Source organism: Naegleria lovaniensis, assembly GCF_003324165.1.
Source record: "Naegleria lovaniensis strain ATCC 30569 chromosome Unknown tig030, whole genome shotgun sequence".
NCBI lineage: Eukaryota > Heterolobosea > Eutetramitea > Acrasida > Naegleriidae > Naegleria > Naegleria lovaniensis.
In genome coordinates this window covers 389,637-413,256 of record NW_025407852.1, presented here as the reverse complement: position 1 = coordinate 413,256, position 23,620 = coordinate 389,637, and the positions used below count along the sequence as shown (strand labels likewise).

At 37.0% G+C, this 23,620-nt stretch overlaps 15 protein-coding genes across 15 annotated transcripts; 5 read left to right on the top strand and 10 right to left on the bottom strand.

The window, feature by feature from the left end:
- Positions 1-282: 282 nt before the first annotated feature.
- On the top strand, positions 283-3,312 carry C9374_007765 (uncharacterized protein; the record flags this gene model as incomplete). The annotated part of the gene is made up of 1 exon (XM_044697766.1): positions 283-3,312. The coding sequence occupies one exon, from the start codon at positions 283-285 to the stop codon at positions 3,310-3,312; it is 3,030 nt and encodes a 1,009-aa protein (XP_044546389.1).
- Positions 3,313-3,354: 42 nt separating this feature from the next.
- Positions 3,355-5,784, bottom strand: C9374_007764 (uncharacterized protein; the record flags this gene model as incomplete). Its single annotated transcript, XM_044697765.1, has 3 exons — positions 3,355-5,349; positions 5,407-5,648; positions 5,766-5,784. The coding sequence occupies 3 exons, from the start codon at positions 5,782-5,784 to the stop codon at positions 3,355-3,357; spliced, it is 2,256 nt and encodes a 751-aa protein (XP_044546388.1).
- Positions 5,785-6,025: 241 nt separating this feature from the next.
- On the top strand, positions 6,026-7,289 carry C9374_007763 (uncharacterized protein; the record flags this gene model as incomplete). The annotated part of the gene is made up of 2 exons (XM_044697764.1): positions 6,026-6,764; positions 6,826-7,289. 2 exons carry the CDS (start codon positions 6,026-6,028, stop codon positions 7,287-7,289), a joined length of 1,203 nt encoding a protein of 400 aa, XP_044546387.1.
- A 386-nt stretch (positions 7,290-7,675) lies between these two features.
- On the top strand, positions 7,676-7,996 carry C9374_007762 (uncharacterized protein; the record flags this gene model as incomplete). The annotated part of the gene is made up of 1 exon (XM_044697763.1): positions 7,676-7,996. The coding sequence occupies one exon, from the start codon at positions 7,676-7,678 to the stop codon at positions 7,994-7,996; it is 321 nt and encodes a 106-aa protein (XP_044546386.1).
- A 292-nt stretch (positions 7,997-8,288) lies between these two features.
- C9374_007761 (uncharacterized protein) lies at positions 8,289-10,025 on the top strand (the record flags this gene model as incomplete). Its single annotated transcript, XM_044697762.1, has 1 exon — positions 8,289-10,025. One exon carries the CDS (start codon positions 8,289-8,291, stop codon positions 10,023-10,025), a length of 1,737 nt encoding a protein of 578 aa, XP_044546385.1.
- Positions 10,026-10,308: 283 nt separating this feature from the next.
- Positions 10,309-12,082, bottom strand: C9374_007760 (uncharacterized protein; the record flags this gene model as incomplete). Its single annotated transcript, XM_044697761.1, has 2 exons — positions 10,309-11,233; positions 11,307-12,082. 2 exons carry the CDS (start codon positions 12,080-12,082, stop codon positions 10,309-10,311), a joined length of 1,701 nt encoding a protein of 566 aa, XP_044546384.1.
- Positions 12,083-12,381: 299 nt separating this feature from the next.
- Positions 12,382-13,735, bottom strand: C9374_007759 (uncharacterized protein; the record flags this gene model as incomplete). Its single annotated transcript, XM_044697759.1, has 2 exons — positions 12,382-13,165; positions 13,212-13,735. 2 exons carry the CDS (start codon positions 13,733-13,735, stop codon positions 12,382-12,384), a joined length of 1,308 nt encoding a protein of 435 aa, XP_044546383.1.
- Positions 13,736-14,792: 1,057 nt separating this feature from the next.
- On the bottom strand, positions 14,793-15,164 carry C9374_007758 (uncharacterized protein; the record flags this gene model as incomplete). The annotated part of the gene is made up of 1 exon (XM_044697758.1): positions 14,793-15,164. One exon carries the CDS (start codon positions 15,162-15,164, stop codon positions 14,793-14,795), a length of 372 nt encoding a protein of 123 aa, XP_044546382.1.
- Positions 15,165-15,475: 311 nt separating this feature from the next.
- On the bottom strand, positions 15,476-15,922 carry C9374_007757 (uncharacterized protein; the record flags this gene model as incomplete). The annotated part of the gene is made up of 1 exon (XM_044697757.1): positions 15,476-15,922. One exon carries the CDS (start codon positions 15,920-15,922, stop codon positions 15,476-15,478), a length of 447 nt encoding a protein of 148 aa, XP_044546381.1.
- Positions 15,923-16,410: 488 nt separating this feature from the next.
- C9374_007756 (uncharacterized protein) lies at positions 16,411-17,620 on the bottom strand (the record flags this gene model as incomplete). The annotated part of the gene is made up of 2 exons (XM_044697756.1): positions 16,411-17,056; positions 17,109-17,620. 2 exons carry the CDS (start codon positions 17,618-17,620, stop codon positions 16,411-16,413), a joined length of 1,158 nt encoding a protein of 385 aa, XP_044546380.1.
- A 658-nt stretch (positions 17,621-18,278) lies between these two features.
- Positions 18,279-18,638, bottom strand: C9374_007755 (uncharacterized protein; the record flags this gene model as incomplete). Its single annotated transcript, XM_044697755.1, has 1 exon — positions 18,279-18,638. The coding sequence occupies one exon, from the start codon at positions 18,636-18,638 to the stop codon at positions 18,279-18,281; it is 360 nt and encodes a 119-aa protein (XP_044546379.1).
- A 36-nt stretch (positions 18,639-18,674) lies between these two features.
- On the bottom strand, positions 18,675-19,265 carry C9374_007754 (uncharacterized protein; the record flags this gene model as incomplete). The annotated part of the gene is made up of 1 exon (XM_044697754.1): positions 18,675-19,265. The coding sequence occupies one exon, from the start codon at positions 19,263-19,265 to the stop codon at positions 18,675-18,677; it is 591 nt and encodes a 196-aa protein (XP_044546378.1).
- A 378-nt stretch (positions 19,266-19,643) lies between these two features.
- On the bottom strand, positions 19,644-20,645 carry C9374_007753 (uncharacterized protein; the record flags this gene model as incomplete). The annotated part of the gene is made up of 1 exon (XM_044697753.1): positions 19,644-20,645. The coding sequence occupies one exon, from the start codon at positions 20,643-20,645 to the stop codon at positions 19,644-19,646; it is 1,002 nt and encodes a 333-aa protein (XP_044546377.1).
- An 887-nt stretch (positions 20,646-21,532) lies between these two features.
- C9374_007752 (uncharacterized protein) lies at positions 21,533-22,573 on the top strand (the record flags this gene model as incomplete). The annotated part of the gene is made up of 1 exon (XM_044697752.1): positions 21,533-22,573. The coding sequence occupies one exon, from the start codon at positions 21,533-21,535 to the stop codon at positions 22,571-22,573; it is 1,041 nt and encodes a 346-aa protein (XP_044546376.1).
- A 229-nt stretch (positions 22,574-22,802) lies between these two features.
- Positions 22,803-23,507, bottom strand: C9374_007751 (uncharacterized protein; the record flags this gene model as incomplete). Its single annotated transcript, XM_044697751.1, has 1 exon — positions 22,803-23,507. One exon carries the CDS (start codon positions 23,505-23,507, stop codon positions 22,803-22,805), a length of 705 nt encoding a protein of 234 aa, XP_044546375.1.
- Between the last annotated feature and the right edge of the window lie 113 nt (positions 23,508-23,620).

Here is a 23,620-nt window from a genome sequence, read left to right as displayed (position 1 = left end):
ATGATCGGTTAAATCAAGACGGCGCTTTTCATTCGTATCGGAAACAAAAGAGAGATCGTTGTGATGATTAAACATTTTTGAATAAATTTATTAATTCATTGAAATATAACACTCTCTGACGTTCACTCACTCAACGGAACGTTTCGCGTTTTCAGAAAAATTAATAATAAAACATTAGAAATGCACGGATAGAAGGTTGTTCATGAACATGGAAACGACCAGCACCACCAAGAGGACCAACAACAATAAAAAATTGTAACAAGATTGAAAATTTGCTAAAAAATGTTCAAAAGAGTCGCTTCTGCTGTGGGAAGTAAGAATCGCATCAGCAGCAGTATTTGCTGCCATACTTCTACGATGACGAGCACCACTACCTCCGTGAGAAACAACACACAACAACAACAACAAAAACGACTCTATCAAACCACTTCTTCTTCAAATATTTTCAAAACCACAAAGCCTGTCTTGTCTTTGAAAAAACAACTAGGAGTACAGTCAAAGGTAGCAAAGGAAGAACAAGCGGTATCATCAGCAACCGTGGCTGAGGATATGGAGAATTTTCAAATGGATGCCCATCCAAGAGACTTCAACAGAGCAATTATAGACGAAATTTACTCTGGAGAACTCTTTGATATCTACAGCAGAATGCCTTTGCTCATTAAAAGAGATAAAAAGCAAGGTGATGTGCCCTATGTTGAAGAACCAGACCTTGCTCCTACTTTTTCGGATGAGTTTGGTTTGGGAACCAAGGAAGAAAGCGAAGAAGATTCCGTGTTTGATGGTAATACTATTGCCGATTCATTGGAAAAGGAATTGAGAAGAGGAGAACAATATGAAGAAGAGAAGCCAAGAAAGGAACAAAAACATATTTCTTATGTGGAGCAAGTTGTAAAGGATACGAACCAATTTCTCAAAGAAACCGAGGAGTTTACTCTTACTGAAGAAGAGGAGGCTGAATTTAAAAGAGTTCAAGAGGAAGTATCTGCTATTGATACAGATGAATTACGCATCATGGAAAAGATTGTAGATAGACTTGCTAGTATGAACAACCGAGTTCCAAAGAGCATTTTGAATCCAAAGGCTGAAAAAAGCGCAGAAGACTTTATTGCAACTCTTTCCGAGTTTTCCAAGCTGACTAGTGAAATGAAGCCACTTGCAACGGCTGCATTGTCTGGCATGGCTACAAACCACACCGACCCAAGACAAGACTCCTCTTATACGAGCTTTATGAGTAACATTGATGAGCTTGCAAAATATCTCACATATCTCGGATTGAAGAATCACCAAGGCCCAATTACGGATGATCTGGTACGAGAGGCTAAACTCTTTGGGTTTGACGTTAAGGAACTTCAAAAAGATGTTAACGCTGGAAGAACAGTTCCAATTCCAGACAATTTTGGAAAAGTTTTCTCCCAAGAAGCAGTTGAAGAATACACCCGTGGTATATTACAACTTCCAATACCGCCACCAGTGACCTTAGACCTAGACGAAGACAAGACGTTGCAAAGAGAAGATGTGATGCGATTGGGTGACGAGAATGCCGATGAAGAAGACGAAAAAGCCAAAACAGGTGTAGAAGAAAATATTGAGGACCTGGACGAAGAAGAAGAATTTGTTGATGAGGAAGAGGAAGCCATAGAACGTCAAGAAAAGGAAATTAAGGAACGATATAATAACACTGATTTGAGCTTGACTGAACAATTTGACGTCCAAATGGGTAACTCTGACAAGGTTAATGAAGTTCTGGAGGACGAAAGAGGAAAAGAGGCTCCAGACGCAACCAGCACGTTTACTAACTTCAGAAATAAGCCACAGTTTAACGAAAAGTACTCTATTCCAACCTATGTGAATCATGAAGATATAAAAATTGCCAAAAAGTGCAATGTATTCGACGTGGCAAAACAATTCGGAATTAAGTTGGAGGATGACTCATTACTGACTGATCTTTCTGATTTGACACCTCAAGAGAAATCCGAATTTATTGAAAAGCAATTGGAAATTGTTGAAATGCCATTCCAGTCTGTACAGGCTCAAAGAAAGGAAATCAAAGAAAGACAGGCCAAAGAAAAGGGCGAAGAGATCAAGACTGAATATGATAAGCTAGAAGAATTTTTGGATGATGAGATCACCAGAGGGTTAACATTAGAAGAACTTCCAGAAGAAGATTTGGAAGAAGAAGAAGAAGATCAAGTAGAAAAAGCTCATACATTTGTGGATACTGTAGTATTCAAGCATGACAATCCATATGAACCATTCTTACTTGCCACTCATCCACATTTATTTGTTAACGCTGACTCTCATTTTTCTGAGACTGATATTGGAAGATTATTTGTTATTACTCCAGAGAAATACAAGAAGTACTTCTCCATTACTGGAACAGGCGGCGATTTGGACAAATCTTTTACACAAATTATGCAAAGAGCTTTACTAGTACGAGAGCCCGTCTTACCAGTTGTTAATGAGATTCAAAGCTTGGCAAAGAATAAGAGAAAGCAAACAACAGATCCCGGATATTTATTTACTGGTATTCAAGGTAGTGGAAAGAGCGCTTGCTTGGCAACATGTGTGTACAATGCATATTTGAATGGAGTTTTGGTCGTTCACATTCCATCAGCATACCATTGGACCTATGGCATCCACTTTGTTGAACCATCACCTGTATTACAAGGCTACTTTGATGCTCCACTTCCAACAAGAGACTTTTTGAAGGCCTTCATGTCAGGAAATATTGAAATTTTGAAAAAGATGAAGTTAAGCAGAACATTCAACTTTCCTTTAGAGCCAGGACAAAAGATGCCAACTACATTGTACGAACTGTGTGAATACGCGCTTTTGATTGAAAGTAACATTTCTGTTATCTTCAAGTTCATAATGGATGAATTAATTAATGACAAGGAAACTCCAATGCTGTTTGCTATTGACGACTACAATTTCTTGCATGACTATACATACTATCACTATGGTAACCTTGACGATTTTACAACAACTCCTCCACAAAGAGTGCATGCAAAGAATTACACCCTTGTTAGAGCTATCAACAGAATTATTCAACAAAATGCTCCAAACAAACTTGTTGTTGCTGCTAACACTAACAAATATAAGACTCCAAACAGAGTTTATATACCAAAGGATGAAGTATTGGATCCAGTTTACGTTCCACCAAGATACACGTACGAAGAACTTGAAAATATTGTCGAATTTTATCAAGCTTCTGCATTTGTGTTTGGAGACAAGGAAGATTTCATGGAAGACTTGCTATTTATGAGTGGCGGTGTTCCTCACAGAGTGTTTAAGCACATGACTTTACTATAAATCAAAACATAATACATGCTCGGATATTTGTTATAAAATTTATTAGGCAACATAATGGTAAATTTTATGATCCTCCTCTTCTCTCGTTAAAAATTCTCTTTCAATCAAATTCTCGATCCTTCTTTTGATTTCAACAGGGTTTGGCTTGAATTTGCTTAAAAGTTGCTTTACAACTTCTTCAACCAAATCGTTATGATGTAATTTCTTACGAGCTTTCATCACTCTTACGATGACAGATTCGATTACAGGCTTCCTCTCTACCTCAATTTTGCTTTCCGTTTCTTGAACTTCCTCTTCTGACTCTTTTGTTGAAGTTAGAGCCAGCTTGACTCTGTAATTGGCAGATTTGAAATCGTTATTGTAAACAAATTTGTGGCTGTCTTCCAGGTTTTTAGTTTTTGGCTCCTTAAGTAAGATTTTTGACTTGCTCATGCACAGGATAGTCAGGTTCTTTTTCAACTCCTTTTCTGGGATTTGAGTAAGTTCTCTAATGTTGGAATAGGTGTACTCTGTTTGATCGTTAAAGAGCATAAGTATGGCAATTTGAAATGTAGAAGCTACAAGTTCGTGTTTTCCACTTGGAAACCTTGAAACAAGAATGCCATCACCCAATGATTTTTGCCAAGTGACTTTTCTTCCATTGTGTACATCATTGTAGAATTGAGTAAAGGAATCGCAACATTGGTTCAATTCCAAAGGTAAATTAGCATTTGACAGCGTATATGCAGGCCAAAAGGAATGTGTCAAAATATTTACATAAAAGTCTATTGTTGAAGGTTTCGAATGGAATGCCTTATGTTGTTGGTACTGTTCGTTTGCTTGAGTAGAGAGTCTCATGTCGTTGAACATTCCTTCAATTTTTGACGTGAAGCTGTATCCACACTTTTTCTTCAGTTTGAGAATAAATAATTTTTCAGATTGTGCTTGGTGACTTTTAGATAAAAGTCTTTTCGCAAGATGGACCTTGTAGTAAGTCTCAAAAATGTCCTTATCACGCAAGAATTCAAACAATTCTAAAGCTTCTTCCAGTTGTGAGTCAAGTTCTTGTTCCAAACTTGCTGAGGTTCCACTGTTCTTGATAATGGAATCCACGTAAAGAGATAAAAATTCAGCAAGTCGTTTTTGTTTTGTTCCATCTGCAAAAGTTGCAATTCCATCTTTTTGAGCCTTAACAAATTGTTCGTTCTTATTGAATGATATGGAAGTAATTTTGTCATATTTTCGTTTTTGCTCCAGCAAGCCTTCAACAAAAGCAACAGGGGAGCCCTGTATTTTCTGTTCATCCAAAATGTAGCTTGTGCCATACTCGCTGATATACTTATTGTACAGGCTGATCATCACCGAGAGATGTTCTTTTTCATTCACAACAAATAAATTATACATTCTTTGCATTTCTGATATCTTGTCATCTTTGATAAACGATAAAAATCCACTAGATGATTCCATGATAACGTTGAGATGTTGTGTGATCATTTCGCGTCTAACAACATGATCCAATTTTTGTTTGCTGGAATGATGAAGATAATATTGAATGCGTTTGTGCTCATCTCTGAGTCTATCATCCACCAATTTTAAATAGTCTGTCACTGAGGCTTGAGACAGTAATTCTCGTGAGAGTCGAGAAAAGTATACAGAGCTAGTCTCCATCAATGGCTCTTCGATAATGTCTGGATAGCAATTCATCTCACATAACATTCTCACTGTTTTCTTTAACAACAATCGATCTACTGATTCACCATTTCTTTCTTTTTCAATACAATCAAGAATAATTTTTCTGATTTTATCTCCCGATTGATACTGATAAATAACCATTTTTTTGAAAAGTTCCACACCATGATCATATATAAAGAGAGTATGTATCACATTCGATTGTTGTGCTGATGAAGTTGTCGCAATCTGTTGCTGTTGCTGCTTCTGTACATAATTTGTGTTGAGATACATGAGCACGCTGCTAATGACTGATGTTTCTGTTTTGTACTCTTCCCACACGTTGCAAATTGTCTTCAGAAATAATTCATCTGAACACCTTCGTAAAGTCTGTTTATCGTCATGATTTCCGAACATTAAAATTCAATTCTAAAATGTTGTACGTACATCGCTCATCAATGAATCAATATGCTCACGCATACATGTCTCCACGTTATTGTACAACAATTCTCCATGACGATTTAAAACAATTTTGTAGGCACTCCTATAGAGCTCTTCATACGATAGATCGGAACTCTTTTTAGCATAAATTTGTTGTATAGCCTGTTTCAATAAAACCCACGTTGCAGTAAAGAACGATTCTGTTGTATTGCTCACGGGCCTCGGAGCCTTGATATCAACTTTCTTTGCTATTTCAAGACAATGAATCATCATTTCAAAATAGTAGTTGTAATATAATAATTGGATCATCAATGAGTAATTTTGAATCATGATCCCGAAGCGTTGATTTTTGAAAAACACTGTACCTTGTTGAACTTTGCGCATTTTTTAGGTTTACAAAAACAACTGTTGTGGTGCGTGACATATAATTTCGATCATTCCTTTAACGGATTCAATGATTTACAGATCCATGGAATTCTTGTTCATAACTCAATTTCTCGTTTCGCAATTATGTGAATTTCAATGTAACTTTCATTGTGTGTTCAGCTCAGTATCTGAGAATTGAATTTCTCTCTCGCGTTGGTTTTGAGAAAAAAGATTCAATTTTCAAATTTAATTTTAAAAAATGTCTGAACAATCATCATCTTCCAATAACGCTTCTTCACGATCATCGGAACAAGCATCGTCATTATCTGTAGAGCAAAAAGAAATGACTGTGGAGTCTAATCTCAATCATCACCCAGAATTAATTGCGGGATCGAGCAATGGCCGTGCTTTTACTAAGAACAAACTGTTTTCTGAGGTGAGGCCGGGAAGTAACTTTAAAATTCAACAAGAGTACATGGCCCGAGTAGAAAATGTTCAAGATGTCGATGAGAATGGACAAAAAGTAACCATTCAAGTTCTTTCAGGAAGACAAGATAACTATAATGGAGTAAATATAACAATTGGTTCAGAAATTGAGAATTTTGAAAAAGTCATGACCGATTCATTGCAATACTGGATGAAGAAAAAGAAGAGAGGAGTTTGGGTTTATATCACTACAGAATTTTCCGAGTACATACCGATTTTGTTGAAGAAATTTCAGTTCAAGATGCATCATGTCAATGATGACATGCTCATGTTGACGAGATGGCTTCCTGAAACCTATAATTCTGACCCTAAAGCTGACCCTAACAAGATTCCCAAATATGCTCAACATTATGTAGGAGCAGGAGGAGTCACAATTGATTTTAAACGAAATCAAATTTTACTTTGTACTGAGCGTCATACCAGAAAGCCAAAAGGAATGGGCCATTTAGACTTTTGGAAAGTTCCAGGAGGCAGCGTTGATGATCCAAACGAGCACATTGGAGAAGGAGCAGGTATGTCAATCGTTCATTTATTGAATATTATATCAACAACAAAATCTTAATTTCAAAACAGTACGTGAGGTATTTGAAGAAACAGGAGTCAAGGCATCATTCATTGGTATCATGGGCTTCCGTCATCTCTTTGGCTTTCGATTTGGAAAGAGCGATTTTTACTTTATCTGTCTTCTTGAAGCACAAAGCAGAAAAATTGATATTGACACCAATGAACTTGCTAAATGTCAATGGTTCGACTTGGAAGAATACTACAAAATGGATCACCTTAATTTTGTACAATCTGTAATTCGAGATTCTGTTCGAGAATTTATGAGCCGAGACGAAGAACAACGAAAACAAATGCTCTGGAGCATGTACGACAACAGTCTTTCTGAAAAGAATGCTGCCTTAATGTATCACAGCGTAGATTTAACAAATATTGCACAGCAAAAAGCGTACGTCAACGCCAAAGACAATACTGATCCATCTCTCATGTATTGCTACAGAGGAAAATCTCTCGATCCAGAGATACAATATCAATAATAATAATTTGACAAAATAATATAAATATAATTCTGACATAACAACAACACATGATGACATAATGACTAATTCGAGAGAGATATTATTTAATCGCTTAACAAATCGAATCGTGGCAACGCTGTCCACCACCTTCCAAATAGAAACCTCAAGTCAGGTTTTAAAGCGACAATCAAGGCCTTAAATTCGCACGAGTTCGTGATAATAAAAAGTTCGCATTGTTTTCGCATCTCTCAAAAAATTACTTTCAATCTCAACTCCTGACAGCTGTCATCATTAACAATCCACACCTCTCAATCTCTCTCTTTCAACATGTTTGCTTCTTCCATTCTTCAAATCTTAACCACCGAAGAGAGTAACAACAACAATACAATATCACACACCATACAATGACCAATTCTGATTCCAACTCTCCATCCACTCCTTCCTCTCCATCCTCTCTCAATCATCAAGAGAATAATCCTTCTCCGATGAAATCTTCTCGAAAGAAACGAATGGACAGCAAAAATCATATCATTGATATTCATATGCGACCAAATTTGGAACGTATCATTGGAAATGAAAAAACATTACAATGCTTTCGATCGTTTGCAGATAAGAAACAAGTGTTGGAATCTTTGGATTGTTTGGTGGAAATTAAAAAGTATAAATCACATTTGGAACCATTGTTGAGTCAACAACAACAACAACAACAGAATGGATTGTATTAAAAAAGAAGAGCTCAACCTCATCGACCAGTACCACTACTGCTGCTGCTAGTATTACGAGTAGTAGCAATAGTGAAAAGTCATCCCATCATCAACACCAAGGCCATCAAAATCCAAATATGGAAAATTCAAAAGAATCCACAAGATTATCCTCTCCAAGATCTCCTTCAATGAATGCTTCTCCAACAACTTGTTCATTACCTCAACAACCACCTCTTCTTCCTTCCATTCATTCCTCATCGGATTAGTTACTCAATTAGGAAAGGAATTTTCCACACATTCTGATCATGGCTTAATGATCTCATCGTCGTCTTCTCCAACAACAATTACTACTACAACTACTATTACGACTCAAGATGCAACTATCAATTTCATGAAACAAGAAGAAACTCAATCAAACATTTCACAAAAATCAAATGAAAAACGTTTTCGATTGAATTCATTATTATTGACAAGAAGAAAATCCTCTCCAACAACTACTTCTCCATTAAGCAATCAAAGTCAACACACATTCATGACAGCCAATTCCCCAACGACAGCTGTGAATGGTAATCATTATTCAGAAAATCAATGGAATGGGACACAACAGCATGATCATTTCATTGTGAATGGAATTCATCAAGAACAGTTGTCAGAAGTCGTCTTTGAGGACAAACACATTCTTTACACCACAACTGCCCATACGAATATGGATGCAGAATCTGTGACAAGTGACAATACAGGTTCCACCACTAACTCTGTATCTACCATGATAGAAAATACCATTTTACATCAATACTCAAGTAATGCTGTCAAGAATTATGAAAAATCGTTCGTCTTGATGAGAGAAATTTTGGATACTTTTTTAATGAATGAAGCAGAAAGTGAAATTAATATCGATGGTCAGTCCAAGTACAGATTATTAGGAAACGCTGCATTGTTGAATCTTCAAAGCTATATTGAAATGGACTTGATGACGAAATATACTTTATTTGATCAAGTAGAGTTAGAATTACTATTATTGGTTAAGGAAGATATTCTACCAAGATTTGCCCAATCAGAAGAGTGGCAAAATTTCGTCCTTGAACATGGAGATATTGCCAACTCTTGCTGTTATCCAGAAGATGTTAAAAAAGTTCTCAAATTAAGATATCGAAAAGAAGATTTACTTCGCGAATACATCTCTCAGAAAGATATTGATTTTAGTGAAATGGCTGCAAGTGACATGTCATGTCTGAAACACATGTTAGATATTAATGGTCTTAACATTTTCTCAACAAAGGGAGATCAATTTGTGGATCTTCAAGATATTGGAATGGGAGGATTTACCAACGCCAAGATTATTGGATTTTTACCTTTCGCAGCAGAAGTTGTCATTAGTGGACATTGTAGTGGCTATGCCATGACAAAATTCGTTCCAACCACACTCTTTGATCAAGATCATGAAGGAAAAATTATTCCTTTCAGAGAACATGAATTTGAACATGTCGATTTTTCCAACGAGCTCAATAAGGATGTTTATCCAAGTTGGTTAACAAAATTTTCTGTCAAGTATCCAAGACCATGTTCGAAAAGAACGTGTTATGCTGCTGGAACATGTGTCTTTGTGAAAGGAAGATATATCATGATTAACAAGTCCGTTTTAAATCCAGACAAGTATCCAAGTGAATATATTTTCTGCAAAAACTCTAAAATGAAGAAAGAAAAGACGACGAACAGTCTTTTTGTGAGTATTCATGTCGTGACACCTGTAGCAAAAGAAAAGTGTCACTTTGTGAATTTATTATTACTTAACACTGGAGGATTTTTAAATATTCTTGCGGAAAGCATGTTAAAACAAAGTTTGAAAGTTTGTTCTCAACAACAAATGACAATGATTGAAGAGCTTAATGTAATGAAGAAAGATCGATTTGCCTTGATTGAAGACGGATATAATCGAGCAAGGCAATTCATTTCTCTCTCGTTAGCTAAATTTGGTAAAACCATTGGAACTGCTGAAGGTTGTACATTTCCACAGACTTTTGAAGAATTTCAAAAATACGCAGATTCTTAACCTGTGACACGAATTCCTAGATCACGAGTGTTGTTTGATTCTTTGGAATTTGAGGTAGCGCTTTTGCATGACAAGAAATATTCAATGTCATTCCAATTTCAATAGAACAAAGAAAGTCTCTCTTGGAGCATCATACAAGTACAAAGAATGAGGATCATTTCGAGCATGGGAAACCAAGCACCCTCTTACTCCATAAAAGTATTCAAAGTTGGGTATGTATGGACCGAAAGATCACAGTGATGTGTTAATAACCACAATGAAATTTACTTCCATCACGACAGTTTCAAATTTCGGTAATGTTGCATTCAAATTCCAGATCATTGTCGACCATGGCTGAGTGTTCGTCTGATTCTTCTAATTCTTGCACTTTTGGTGGATGAGAATTCAGAGCAAGGTGAGAATTCTCATCTTTTTCATCGTTTACAAAATCCTTCCTCTCATCTTTTTCCTCCAAGATGTCTAGTTTGCGAAGTTTGATCGAGGGTTCCTGATTCAACTTGTAATACCATGATCTGATTACTTCTGTTGAACCGATCATCATTTCTGCCCCAATCTCTTTAAAAACTTCATGCTTACGTTTTTTCAAAGATTCCAAGAAATAAACTCTATACTCCTGACATACGTCATGAATAGAAACAGGTTCCTTACTTCGATATTCATTGTTAAAGACAGATCCTTTTGGAATGAGTTGGTTACTAATAAGAAAATTGAATATCTTTTCATAAGAACATTTGTAAGAGTCTTTGCTCATTTCGGTTGCGTTTGTTGGTTCAAACATTGAACGCAACAATTGACGATACTGTTTTCTGGTCCGTTTCATGGCGGTTCTCTCTTCGTCAGTTGCAATGTCAATAATTTCTTTCCATTTCATAACCTCCAAACAACGCTTGAGAACAATCTCACAATTCGACGAAATCTGAATGTTTGCCTGAGGTTTTGATGTTACATACGAACAAGCAAAGTAAAGTGCTTCTCTCCAGTCACCCATATGCTTTACATTGAGTTGCACGAGTTGTGCATCTACTTCAAGATCCTCGCTGAAGAAAAGAGAAGGATTTAGAACAAGCGTACCAATGGAGACCCTTGCATGTGGTTCTTTTGAATGATGTATATTCGTATTCCGTACCCAATGGACCACAAAATCGTTGCAATCGTTCACACTTGAGTTGACAATGGCCTCTGTGTATTGTTCTTCACAACATACATGTCTAAAATTTCCAATGATTCAAGAGATGAAGTTGAGCAATATCTTAGTAACATTGTAATGCTATTACTACTTACTTCAAGTGATTCAGTTTGGTTTCTTTGAGTTCTCTTGTGGTTCGTGTTGTTTCCCTAAAAAAGAAAGGGCAGCGCTTAACTGTCAGATGTTTCACATTGGGCAACAAATAATACAACAATTCATGATCCATGGCATAGCTGTCAATAATAGTCAGTGATTCAAGCATTGGAAGATTCGTCAACGCTTGTTTCAAATTCTCTTTTGAAATCATAGATCTTCCGTTAAGAGAAAGTTCTTTCAAAGTGTTTCCATGCAATGCTGTTAGTTCTTCCAAGTGTTCACCAGTCATTGCAACAGAGAGATCATAAGATTTTTCCGATTGGTACAATGTAATGTTTAAAGATTGGAAATTGGACATTCGATCAACACGTCCTGCTGATAACTGTTCACTCCAACACAAATGACACATTAAATCATTGAACGCATGTAAAAGGTTACCAGCATTGACTTTGGGATCACTCATTAGAAAATTCTCCAACGAAAGTCCATCAAAATCCATTTTGGTTCTGGAGTAAAGACAATACTTGAACCAACATTTACACACAAAACGAATCTTCCACCAAAGCTCTTTCATTGAAAGAAAGGAGAAAATCACTTGGATAGGACCGTTGGGGTCTGAAAAAACTCCTGACACACTCTCAAGGTCTGTCTCCTTCCATACTGAAGGACCAGAAGAATCTCCAGTCTTTTCAAATGGAACAAAACAGTATTGTGTAAGCAAGCTATTTCTGAAGGACTTTTCATTGCGAAGGAGTGATGAAAAGGAATTAGTCATGATGATCAATGGTATGAGAATAACGATGAGTGATGAAGCGATTGACAGAAAAACTCAGAGAGAAGGGTTGAGTGATTTTTTTTTTGATGAGAAAACTTGGTCTGCTCCGTGCACTAGGCAGCAATTTATTTGATTGCAGTCTCGCAAAAAAAATTGTTTGCCAGCTACCAGTACGCCGATTCTTATTTACAAAGGCCTTATTTGGAATCTCGGGCGGGTTGGTGAGAATTCTCTTCGTCCTGTGTCACGTCCAACTTGTCTTGTTCCTCTGAGGACTGCTCCATATTCAAATCGTCATTCTAGGAGCTGATTTCATTCTCAGAATCTGTTAAATCGATCCATTGAGGTGTTACAGACTCTTCAATACTGTCTGTCAGGTCTTCATGCTTTTGTTTTTTTACGCTATTGGGATTGGATGAATAGTGCACGCTCCTTTTCTCCTTTTTCTGTTCAACTTCATAATACTCTGTGCGAGACCCATATCTTTCCACTCCTTTGAAACAAAGAAGTCCCATGTTAATTTGGAACTCCTTCAACTGTTTCTGACTTGCATATTCCATCTTAAAACGTGTGTCGCTTGCAATGAAGCGATTCTTCACTAGAAAATGAAATACTGCCTCATAGGAATATCGTTCCTCCAATGATATCTTGCTATCAGGTTTGTATGGCTCTTGTTTCGTAGCATGCATGGACTGTAATATATGACGAAATCGATCGGTAGTGGTCTTGATGTAGTGAGTTTCATATCCTCCCCAATTATTGTTCCATTGCAAAACCTCCAAGCATCGTTCAAGAAAAATCTTACAACTGGGAGGAACAAGAATGGAGCTTGCCTGAGCACAAGCCTGTCCCCGTAGTAGTCCATAAAGGTTTCCAATACTGCTGCACTTGTGTTGCACATGTTGGACTCCTTTTGGTATGAAGTCACCTGGACGTACAATAAGTTTTCCAACCGAAAGAGTTTCAATCCTTAAGAATCGGTCTGAATAGAGCTCTTTCCACTCAACCACCAAATCGTTGTTGGTTCCGTATGTACATGCGTCAAGAATTGTCTTTGTGTATTGTTTTTCACAACACACATACCTAAATTAGAGAGTCATCAACAAACACCATCATGAACTATACTTACGACAAGTGAGAAAGCACACGTTTCTTTCCCAAGGGTTCAGCCGGTTCCCGGAAAAAGAATGGACAACCCCACAACTTTAAAAACTTCAATTTGGGTGGTAAATAACTTAACATATCCTGATCCATTGCATGGTTACCAGCAATAGAGAGTGACTCAAGCTCGGAAAGATTTGAAAAAGCTTGCTTTAAACCATTTTTGGTAATGACTGTCCTTCCTTTCAGATAAAGTAGTTTCAATTGTTTTCCGTGCAACTTGGTTAATTCTAAAAAGGGCTCATTTGTAAGTGCCTCCAATAAACCATTTGATTTTGGCTCATTTGTCGTAGCCTCCATTGAATACTTTGAAAACTGGAACAATTGTATTCTTAAAGATGTGAAATTGGCCAGTCTTTTAACACCAGAGGATATCTGTTCAGTCCAACACAAATGACACATCAAATCATTGAACGCATGTACAATATTATCATCATTGACTTTGGGGTCACTCATTAGAAAATAGTCTAACGAAAGTCCATCAAAATCCATTTTGGTTCTGGAGTAAAGACAATACTTGAACCAACATTTACACACAAAACGAATCTTCCACCAAAGATCTTTCATTGAAAGAAAGGAGAAAATCACTTGGACAGGTCCTCCATACGAAAAAACACTTATTGCACAATCGAGTGTTGTCTCTTTCCATCCGTTGTCTTGAAATGAGACATAATCTCCATGTCCTTCCTGCTCTAACAAACAATTTCTAAAAGACTGTTCATTGTGAAGGAGAGAAGAGAAAGAAGAACAAAGCATGATGATTGTGACAAAGAAAAGAGTAAGAATCGATGAATGGTTTTACGAAATAGCTGTGATGTTTTAAACAACTTGATGGATTTGAATAGCCAACGAGTGAGTTGTGGAGTGTGTGTTGAATAAGTGGTTGAGTTTTTTTTTTGAAAACTCTGCAAAAAATTGTGTTTCATAAAAATAAATTTGGTCTTCCATCTAATCACCACCTCGAAACCCTACCAGAATGATGGACCAGTAAATGATGATGACCCTTTTATAGCGATGGATTCATGTTCTTTCCTTACCACACCACATCACGATATAAACAGAAAGATCTGAACCATGGTTTTCGAAAACGGATGATCAAGAGCTGATTTGCAAAATGTTTCAAAATGTGAGGAAACAATCCTGACTATTGCGAACTCAAAACATCCCATGAAACGAACGATGGAAACTATGATTTGTTCTGAACGTAGTGAAAAGAGTTTGGGTTGAATTTTAATGCTCAAAAAATTTTCTGCGTACTAGTACTTCGTCTCCCTTTGCTTTGCTAACTGACTTCCCACCCATCGCACTCCCACCCTTATCATGTTTTCTTAAGCTTTCCAAGTTCCTTTTTCGCTGATCCTTAATGTTCTTGTGGTAAGAAAGAACCTTAAGTCAGTGCGTGACTGCCTTGTTCGAACATTAACTTTTTAACCTTATTTTAATATTTATTTATTTTACATTAATGTGACGTTGTCACCACCTTTGATACTTGGTTTATTTATGATAATGTGAGTTGATCACAATCCATCTCTTCTTCATCACTTCCTTCTTACTTCCTTGCGTTTCTCTGATTTTCTCCTTTGGCTGAGCTTTCGTCCGATTCTTCTAATTCATGGACTTGAGGATGAGACTTCAGATCAAGAAGATGAGAATTCTCATCGTTTTCATCGTTTTTATCGTTTACAAAATACTCCATCTCATCGTTTTCATCTAATTTGCGAAGTTTGAAGGAGGGTTCCCAATTCAACTTGTCATTACATGGTCTGATTTCTTCGGTTTCATGCACTAGTACCATCTCCTCATAATCATCAGTCAAGTAATCAAGCAGCTGACGTTTTTTAGAAGATTCCAAGGAAGGAATACTTTCCACATGATTTCCACCAAGAATACGAATCTTCTCGTTTTTTTTGTTTGAAATCATGCTCATAAATGTTGTGAATAAAAATGGCTAGTTTGGTTTTGAAACTCCCACATCAAAACAAGACATGATGGACCTTTTATCGGAGTAATGGATTCATGTTTCTTTCTTTACCACATTACATCACGATTAAACGGAAAAATCTGAACCATAGTTTTCCAAAACGGATGATGATCAAGAGCTGATTTGCACGAAATGATGTCAGTGTATTAAGGTGTTTGCTTGTAAAGTTTTAAATATTTTCCCTTTATATGGCGTAAAAGCATTAAGCCCCATTTTAAATTAGACAGTTGAAACTACAAATCTATCTTTTATTACTCATGAGTAAAAGGAATAGCATCATACTTCTTCTTTTTCCTTTCAGGTTCAACATCTTCTACATCGCGATGGAAGGTTATACGTGTTTTAAAGATATCTTTTGCTGAGAGATCGATGTACTTCCATTCTTTCTTTGGACACGCATTTTGAACAAGTGTTCTCAATGCTTTTGTTGCAGAGTAGGAATTGGTTTCCATACTCATAGTATTCAACTTCTGAAGGTTATTGAGGCATTCGTTTAATCCTTGACATGAAATTCCTTCAATGATATTATTTAGATCAAGTTTTTTCAAAGTGTTGCAGTGACATAATGACAGCTCTTTCAAATGTTCATCAGTTATGGCCTTTTTTAAAATACACATCACAGAGATTGAGAGACTAGTCATTCTTGTCAGTGTCAATGGTCTTTGAGGTGGTTCAATGACGATAAATCCCTCCAACATAAATGACACATCAAATCTTGAAAAGCATATTCCAAATTAAGGCAGTTCACTTTTTGACTGCCCAATAAAAACTGTTCCAATGGTTTTCCGTCGAAATCAATACTCTCTTTCGAACATAGGCAGTGTTTGAACCAATGTTTACAAACGAATCGAGCAGTCCACCATAAATCATGCATGGTCAAAAAGGAAAAAATGATTGAAAGAGTTCCACGAATTGTAAAAACAGAAGCCGCACATTGTAACAAATGTTCACATTCAGAAATGTCATGAAATTCACTAAAATTAACATTGTTGGCACTCGGATCAAGAGAAAGAATATTTCTAAAGGACTTGGGGTTGTGTAGCATGCTTGAAAATGAATGACGTTGGTTCATTTTTTTTGGTTTGGAATTTCGAACAAGAATTCACTTCTGTTCTCTGAAAATCATCATCTATTTTTGGGTTTATATTTTTGACAATAGCTGTTTGGTGTTGGATTGAGCCTAGAATTATTTGAGTTTTCTGAATTTAATCTCTCTTGCTTCTTCTTGTCGCTCTCTCTCAACAAATTCAATATAAAACTGCTCTCTTACACTGAAAGGAAGACATCTCAGCAATTCGTGATACACAAAAAAGTTATCAATGTTCCAATATTTGAAATTAGTCATCATATTCAATGAAGTGGAAGGAAGGACGTCCTTGTGTTGATCACTGTGAACATTTTCCAGCATGTATGTGAATGCTGTTTTCAATCGTTCCACTCGTTGTTGATCTTCAGAATCTAAAATCATTAAATTTGCTTTGGAAAGTAAAGACAATATTTGACTTAAAAACAGAGTCATTGAAGAGGGAAGACTTATTTTCACAGTCGAATAAATCTGAAGAAGACTTTCCATACAGGCCAATGGAAATCGACATCGCTTTTCTACAATTTGTAATACTTTACACTTTACATGGTTGGAAAGAAGAGGTTCTACTTCGTATGGATCTACTTTGACTCGTTCAATCACAGCATCTGGCATGTGGTTGTTTTGGTGTGCAACAGTCAAATGTCTGAAATCTTGTGTTTCAATGGAGCCATCGGACAAATCGAGTAACTTTAAATTCTGCAAATGAGAAATATGTTTGGGGGAACACTTGTCAGTTTTAAAATACCTTATTTGATAAATTGTTATACCTTTTTTGGTTGTAATAACGTTCCACTTACATTAAGGTCTGTGAAAATGAGTGAGTACAATCTCCATTCCGATAAAACTTGTCACACTTTTCAATTCGGAGTGATTCTAGCTTGGTGAGATGTCTCAACACCGAATGATGAATAAATCGATTTCCAATCACGGTCAATTTTTTTAAATTTCCAAAATACTTTCGAAAGGTTTTATCAAAACCCAAAGTCTCTGTAATATTTACACAATTTGTCAGCTCCAACTCTTGCAAACTATTTCCATGTCTTAGAGCCAACAGTTTCAAATGAGAATTATTAAAGAATTCGCGTTCGTCCTTCAATTTTACACAAAACCGTTTCAAATTTCGACAATTTCTCAAAATGTAGGCAAATACATAATCCCAAGCTTGTTTCATATGAGAATCTTTCACTCCACATCGAGAAAGAAACTCCTCCACACTACTCTGATCAAAATCAATACAATTCCTGCTGCGAATACTTGTTTCCCACCATTCTCGAGATACATATCTTAATCGACTCCAAACGAAGGACATGGGAAGATATGAAAACACTTCACTCAAAACATCTCGATTGAGAAAGATTCGAATTTTTAATGTTTGGTTGTTGTCGGCACTCTGTTCGGAATTTGAATCATTCTTTCAAAGGATATTTTCTCATCGGTTGTATGATGATTGTCAAATATTTGAATTTCAAGTGTTCGTTGGTTGTTGTATGGAGCAGCAATGAGATTGAAAGACATCATTGCGAATCACACAGGATCGGTTCAATCGCAAGCAATTTAATTTTTTCAAATAATGATGTATTGTAATGAACAGAAGATGATTAACAACGAGAGGACGGAGAAACTGAGTAAGTGTCTTGAGGTAAGTACTTTTTTTAAGGTGAATCTGTTAGAGTAGGAAGAAACGGAAGGCATATGACTATATTTGGATTGTTTACATAATTGTCAGATTGATTTTCTTCGTTTTTCAACAACAACATGTGATGTCACAGCAAGGTTAATACGTTACGTATTAAAAAAACATGTTTTATGAAGAAATTTTGGCTTGGCAACAACTCACATCTTTGTCTCACACAAGAAATTCAACAATCTCTAGGTCACATTCGTGTGATTTGTTTGAGTTATGTCACGCTCTTATTGCAAGACAATAATATGAGTCCACTTGCTGTTACCTTAATTCATTTACGCTCTTATTTGGTAATTTTGGACTTCTCATAACCTGCCAGTACTAGATTGAAGGTTTGAGGATTATGTCCATATGCTTCCGGTTGACTAACATGCACTAATTTAGCATTATTGTTTTCAAGTAAAATATAACGCTCAGGCCAAACAGAAAACATCTTTTCAAATCCATCCTCAATACCATCCACAGCAGTAGGAATATGGAAATCCAAACTTTGCATCATTTGCTTCGTAGCATCCAATCTTTCTTCAATTGTTTTGTGTTGCTGAATGCAAATTTTGTCTCCCAATTTCCACTCATCACATGCATGAGCTTCTTTAATATAAATGGTTAAGAAAAACACACGAGACTTGAAAGTCTCCACCATGGTATGGAGAAAATCTCGGTGCTTTCTAAACGGTGGTCAGGAATAACTAGCACCAATGAGCACCACAGGTAAATTGTTGGGATTTCTCTGTTGTAATAACTCGCTCAATGTGACCTTATAATTAAGAGCCAACTCACTCGATGGAATTTCCAGCAGTGCTTGATGATTATTTCGTCTATTAGATTCTTCATAGAAATTCATCAAATCCACAACCTTAATTGAACTCAAATCCAAACAAGTGTTCAACTCTAGAGAACATGCTCTAGACATGTCATATTTAAAGTAATCAGTGAGAGTATTGATATCGGGATCATTTCTAAACCGACATCTCAAATTGCGATAAGCAACCATGAAATTATTAAAGGCTTCATCGTACATCAATCCTTGATTTCGTTTCAATCCCAATACATTGGCAACCACTTGTTCTTGCAAGTCCATGGTGATCCTTTCTATTTGAAAAAGATCATCATCTGCTTCGGTATAGGCCTGTTGAGTGCGAGGGTCTCTCCTAAGACGTTGTTCTTCTTTGAGAAGCAAGATGGCTGTCTCCTTTTCAATGACGACCGGTGTAGGTCGCAGATACAGGTTGTAGCCTGATTTTCCACTCGTTGAATGGAACATGCCCATTTTGTTCCGATTTCAAAGAGCAAATCCAGATGGAAACTAGAAAATTTGATGTTGTTGAACAATTACTAACGGGAGCTGATGTTGAACGATGGCGTTTTTTTGAATTGTGTGATCTTTGATCTTGATGATCATGAAGAGATCTCAGCACGAACTTTGAACATTGTCGTCACGCTTTGTTAATGATACGTTGTTTTACATCGGAATACTGACAAGGAAAGCAAACCTAATGTTAACATTCCTCAAGCATATCCATCGTGTTGAGCATTGGATAGAAGCACAAAAAGTAAAATGCAAAATCAATAAATGATGGTTTACTGTGCAAGATCACACGCTGCTCCAAATGTACTACATATTGGAGTAAAAATCGTTTTTAGATAGTTATTGGACCTTTGAAGTAGAAATAATCAAATCCAAAACTCTGTTGGAGTAACCCCATTCGTTGTCATACCAAGCAACAACCTTAACAAAGTGATCGTTCAATGAGATACTGGCCTTGCTGTCATAGGTGGATGAAGCACTGTCATGAATAAAGTCACTAGAAACAACTTCCTCTTCAGTGTACTTCAAAATACCCTTGAATCTCTCGGATTCGGATGCCTTCTTCATGACTTCATCAATTTGCTTCTTGGTAGCAGGCTTTTCCAATCTGCAAGTCAAATCGACAACAGAAACATCAGCAGTTGGAACTCTGAAAGCCATACCAGTCAACTTTCCGTTCAATGATGGGATGACCAAGCCAACAGCCTTAGCAGCACCAGTTGATGATGGAATAATATTGTATCCAGCAGAACGGCCACCTCTCCAATCCTTCTTTGATGGAGCATCAACTGTTGGTTGAGTTGCAGTCAAGGCGTGAACGGTAGTCATCAAACCTTCAACAATTCCAAAGTTTTCGTGCAAGACTGCAGCAATAGGAGCCAAACAATTGGTTGTACAGGAAGCATTGTTGATCACAGTCATTTCTGGCTTGAATTCATGATTATTGACACCCATAACAAAAGTTGGAGTATCAGCAGGAGCAGAAATAACAACTCTCTTTGCGCCTCCCTTCAAGTGCTTGGAAGCAGTATCCAATTTGGTGAAGACACCAGTGGATTCAACAACATATTCAACTCCGTATTGTCCCCAAGGCAACTTCTCTGGTTCTCTCTCGCAGAAAACATGAACTTCACGTCCATTAACCTTGATTGAGTTTTCAGTGTATTCGAGTTTACCATTGAATTTACCGTGGACAGTATCATACTTGATCATGTAGATCATGTAATCTGGAGTCATCATAATATCGTTGATGGCAACCACTTCAACATCGGTTCTCTCCAATGCAGCACGGAAGACGAGTCTACCAATTCTACCAAAGCCGTTGATTCCAACCTTGACCATTTTGTTGTATTGAGTTGTTGTTGGTTTGTGTGTTGTATTTTTTTTGTGTTAAGCTTAACAACAATCCGAGACTTCATGCGCTTGGCTTCCTCGAGGATGAGAATTAGGATCGGTCCTTTCCTAGGCCTTTAACAAAATTCCATAAAAGGTCTCAAGTTTGGACACCTTCTGTATGCATGCAGAAGGAGTGATTGTGTTCATCATACTGCTCATTGATGAATAGATGAAGGGATGAAAAGACTTGAAGTTGAAATCCAAACAAAAAGAAGCAAAACTCAGGCCATGACCTACATAAATGGCGAATTTTGCAAAAATCGCGAACAAGATCCAGCAACAAAGAAATGCATTTCTTTCTCATTGAGAATGCATGGATTGAGGAAACAAGGGTAAGATGATGTCCTTGAATTCAACATTCTGTAAAGAAAACTTGCCAGTGAAAGACCTAGAACAAGCAATCACACAATGAAGGAAACAAATCCTCTCTTCGAAAATTAGACATTTTCAGCTGCCAAGTTTTTTCGAATTTATCATTTTTACCAATCCAGCCAACTAGTCACCCGATAAGTGAAGGTTCACTTAAAAGTTGATTGAATGAAGGTTATTCATTCTTATTCACCAGGACAATGAACACCACAATCAGCAATATTCAAGCACGATGCTTTTTCACATTCAGTGAAAATCATGGGATCTTGCTCTCGAATACAACACACCCTCTCTCAATTCAAAATTGAAACCTCTTCTCGATTAGGTCCCTTTTCAAAAATCCTTTTTTAAGCCTCTTCCGGATCCATTAAGCTATGGATGAACGTTGGTAGCCGTGGAGAGGCTCTTGATTTTCTGCGTTTAAAAAAAATACACTAATTCCAATACAACACAACAACAACAACATGTCCTCACAACACATTGATATCTGTGGCAAATTCGGCCCTGAGATGGACAAGACTGTCCAAGCCATGATTGCCAGAGGAAAGGGTCTTTTGGCTGCTGATGAATCTACATCAACCATTGGAAAGCGTTTTGAAAAGATCTCCTTGGAGAATGTTGAATCCAATCGTCAAGCCTATCGTGAATTGCTCTTCACTGCTCCAAAGGAATACACCCAATACATCAGTGGTGTGATTTTGTATGAAGAGACCTTGTTCCAATCTACTCTCAGCGGAAAGCCATTCTCTGAAGTCTTGACCGAGGCTGGAGTTGTTCCAGGAATTAAGCTTGATTTGGGAGTCAAGAATTTGCCAGGTACTGATGGTGAGCAAGCCACTCAAGGTTTGGATGATTTGGAAAAGAGAATTAAGAAGTATTATGATAGAGGTGCTCGTTTTGCCAAGTGGAGAGCTGTTTACAAGATCAACGACAAGGGATTGCCATCACAACTCGCAGTTGATCAAAATGCTGAGACTTTGGCCAGATACGCAGCAATTTGTCAAGAGAACGGTCTCGTTCCTATTGTTGAACCTGAAATTTTGGTCATGGAAGGATCTCATAATATTGAAGTTTCATTGCAAGTCACCAAGAGAGTGTTGGCTGCTGTCTTCCAACGATTGATTCAACACAATGTTGATTTGAATAGAATCATCTTGAAGCCTAACATGGTCTTGCCAGGTAACGATTGTCCAACCAAGGCTGAATGTGATAAGAAGATTGCTCAATACACTGTGGATGCTTTGAGTAGCACTGTTCCACCTGCAGTGAGAGGAATTATGTTCTTGTCTGGTGGTCAATCGGAGAAGCAAGCTGTTGAGACTTTGAATGAAATCAACAAGGTCAATGCTCCAAAGCCATGGGCTCTCTCCTACTCTTATGGTAGAGCTTTGCAAGATTCTGCAATCAAGACTTGGCAAGGAAAGAAGGAAAATGTTGAAGCTGCTCAAAAGGCTTACATTGAACAAGCCAAGAAGTGTTCATTGGCTTCCAAGGGTGAGCTCTAAACAATTTCCGAGATGCTCTTTCCAATAAATTGTGATCATAAAATGTAAGTCATGAATGACTGAATTTAATTTTGAGTGTGTAACAACATGGTTAATAATAGCGATCGAATATTTTGAAATATTATTGAACGAATTTCCGATATCCAATTTAAATTTAATAATTTTATTATTTTTCTTGATCGTTTATGTACATGAAACATTTTCACAAGACAATGGTCTCTATAGTAAGTTAAAATTCGTCCTCATCATCTAAAGGAATGATAGCATTTGCAGCATCTTCGATCTCTTTCTGGAGTCTTGTCATTTCTTCAGGACTAATTATCACTGGAGGAGGAGCCAATGGAACACACTCAATGAATGTCAAATTAGGATCATTCATCAGCTTTTTCAACAAATAGAGAAATGGCTTTTCGAAATTATAATTACTTTTTGCAGATATGTCATAATATTGCAAATTCTTAGCTCTATGAAACGAAATATGTTTTGGTTTTACCACTCGATCCTTGACATCGACCTTATTGCCACAAAGTACCACTGGAATATTGTCACACACTCTCATGACATCTCGATGCCAAGTTGGAACATTTTTATAAGTGGCACGAGAGGTCACATCAAACATAATTAAGGCACAATGACTTGCAACATAGTAACCATCTCGAAGACCTCCAAATTTTTCCTGTCCAGAAGTATCCCAAGTTTCAAAACATATAGGACCATGATTCGTGAAGAATTTCAATGGATGAACTTCAGCACCGACCGTGGCAATATATTTCTTTTCGAATTCTCCAGTAAGGTGACGTTTCACAAAGGTTGTTTTACCAACACCACCATCTCCTACGAGGACAAGCTTAAATGTGGGGATTCCGTTTTGCATGGGAATTTTAGAAGGAGTGGTGCTATTGTTGTTGTTCGAGTTTATCATGGTAATAGACATTTTTTTTCGCAAAAGAAGCAAACAAGAGTTTTTAACAAGAAGATCTTCTTCATGAAAATTTTTCCCGCCTTGGAATGTCTTGCAGAGGAATTCTTTCATGCTCTTGTGTTTGA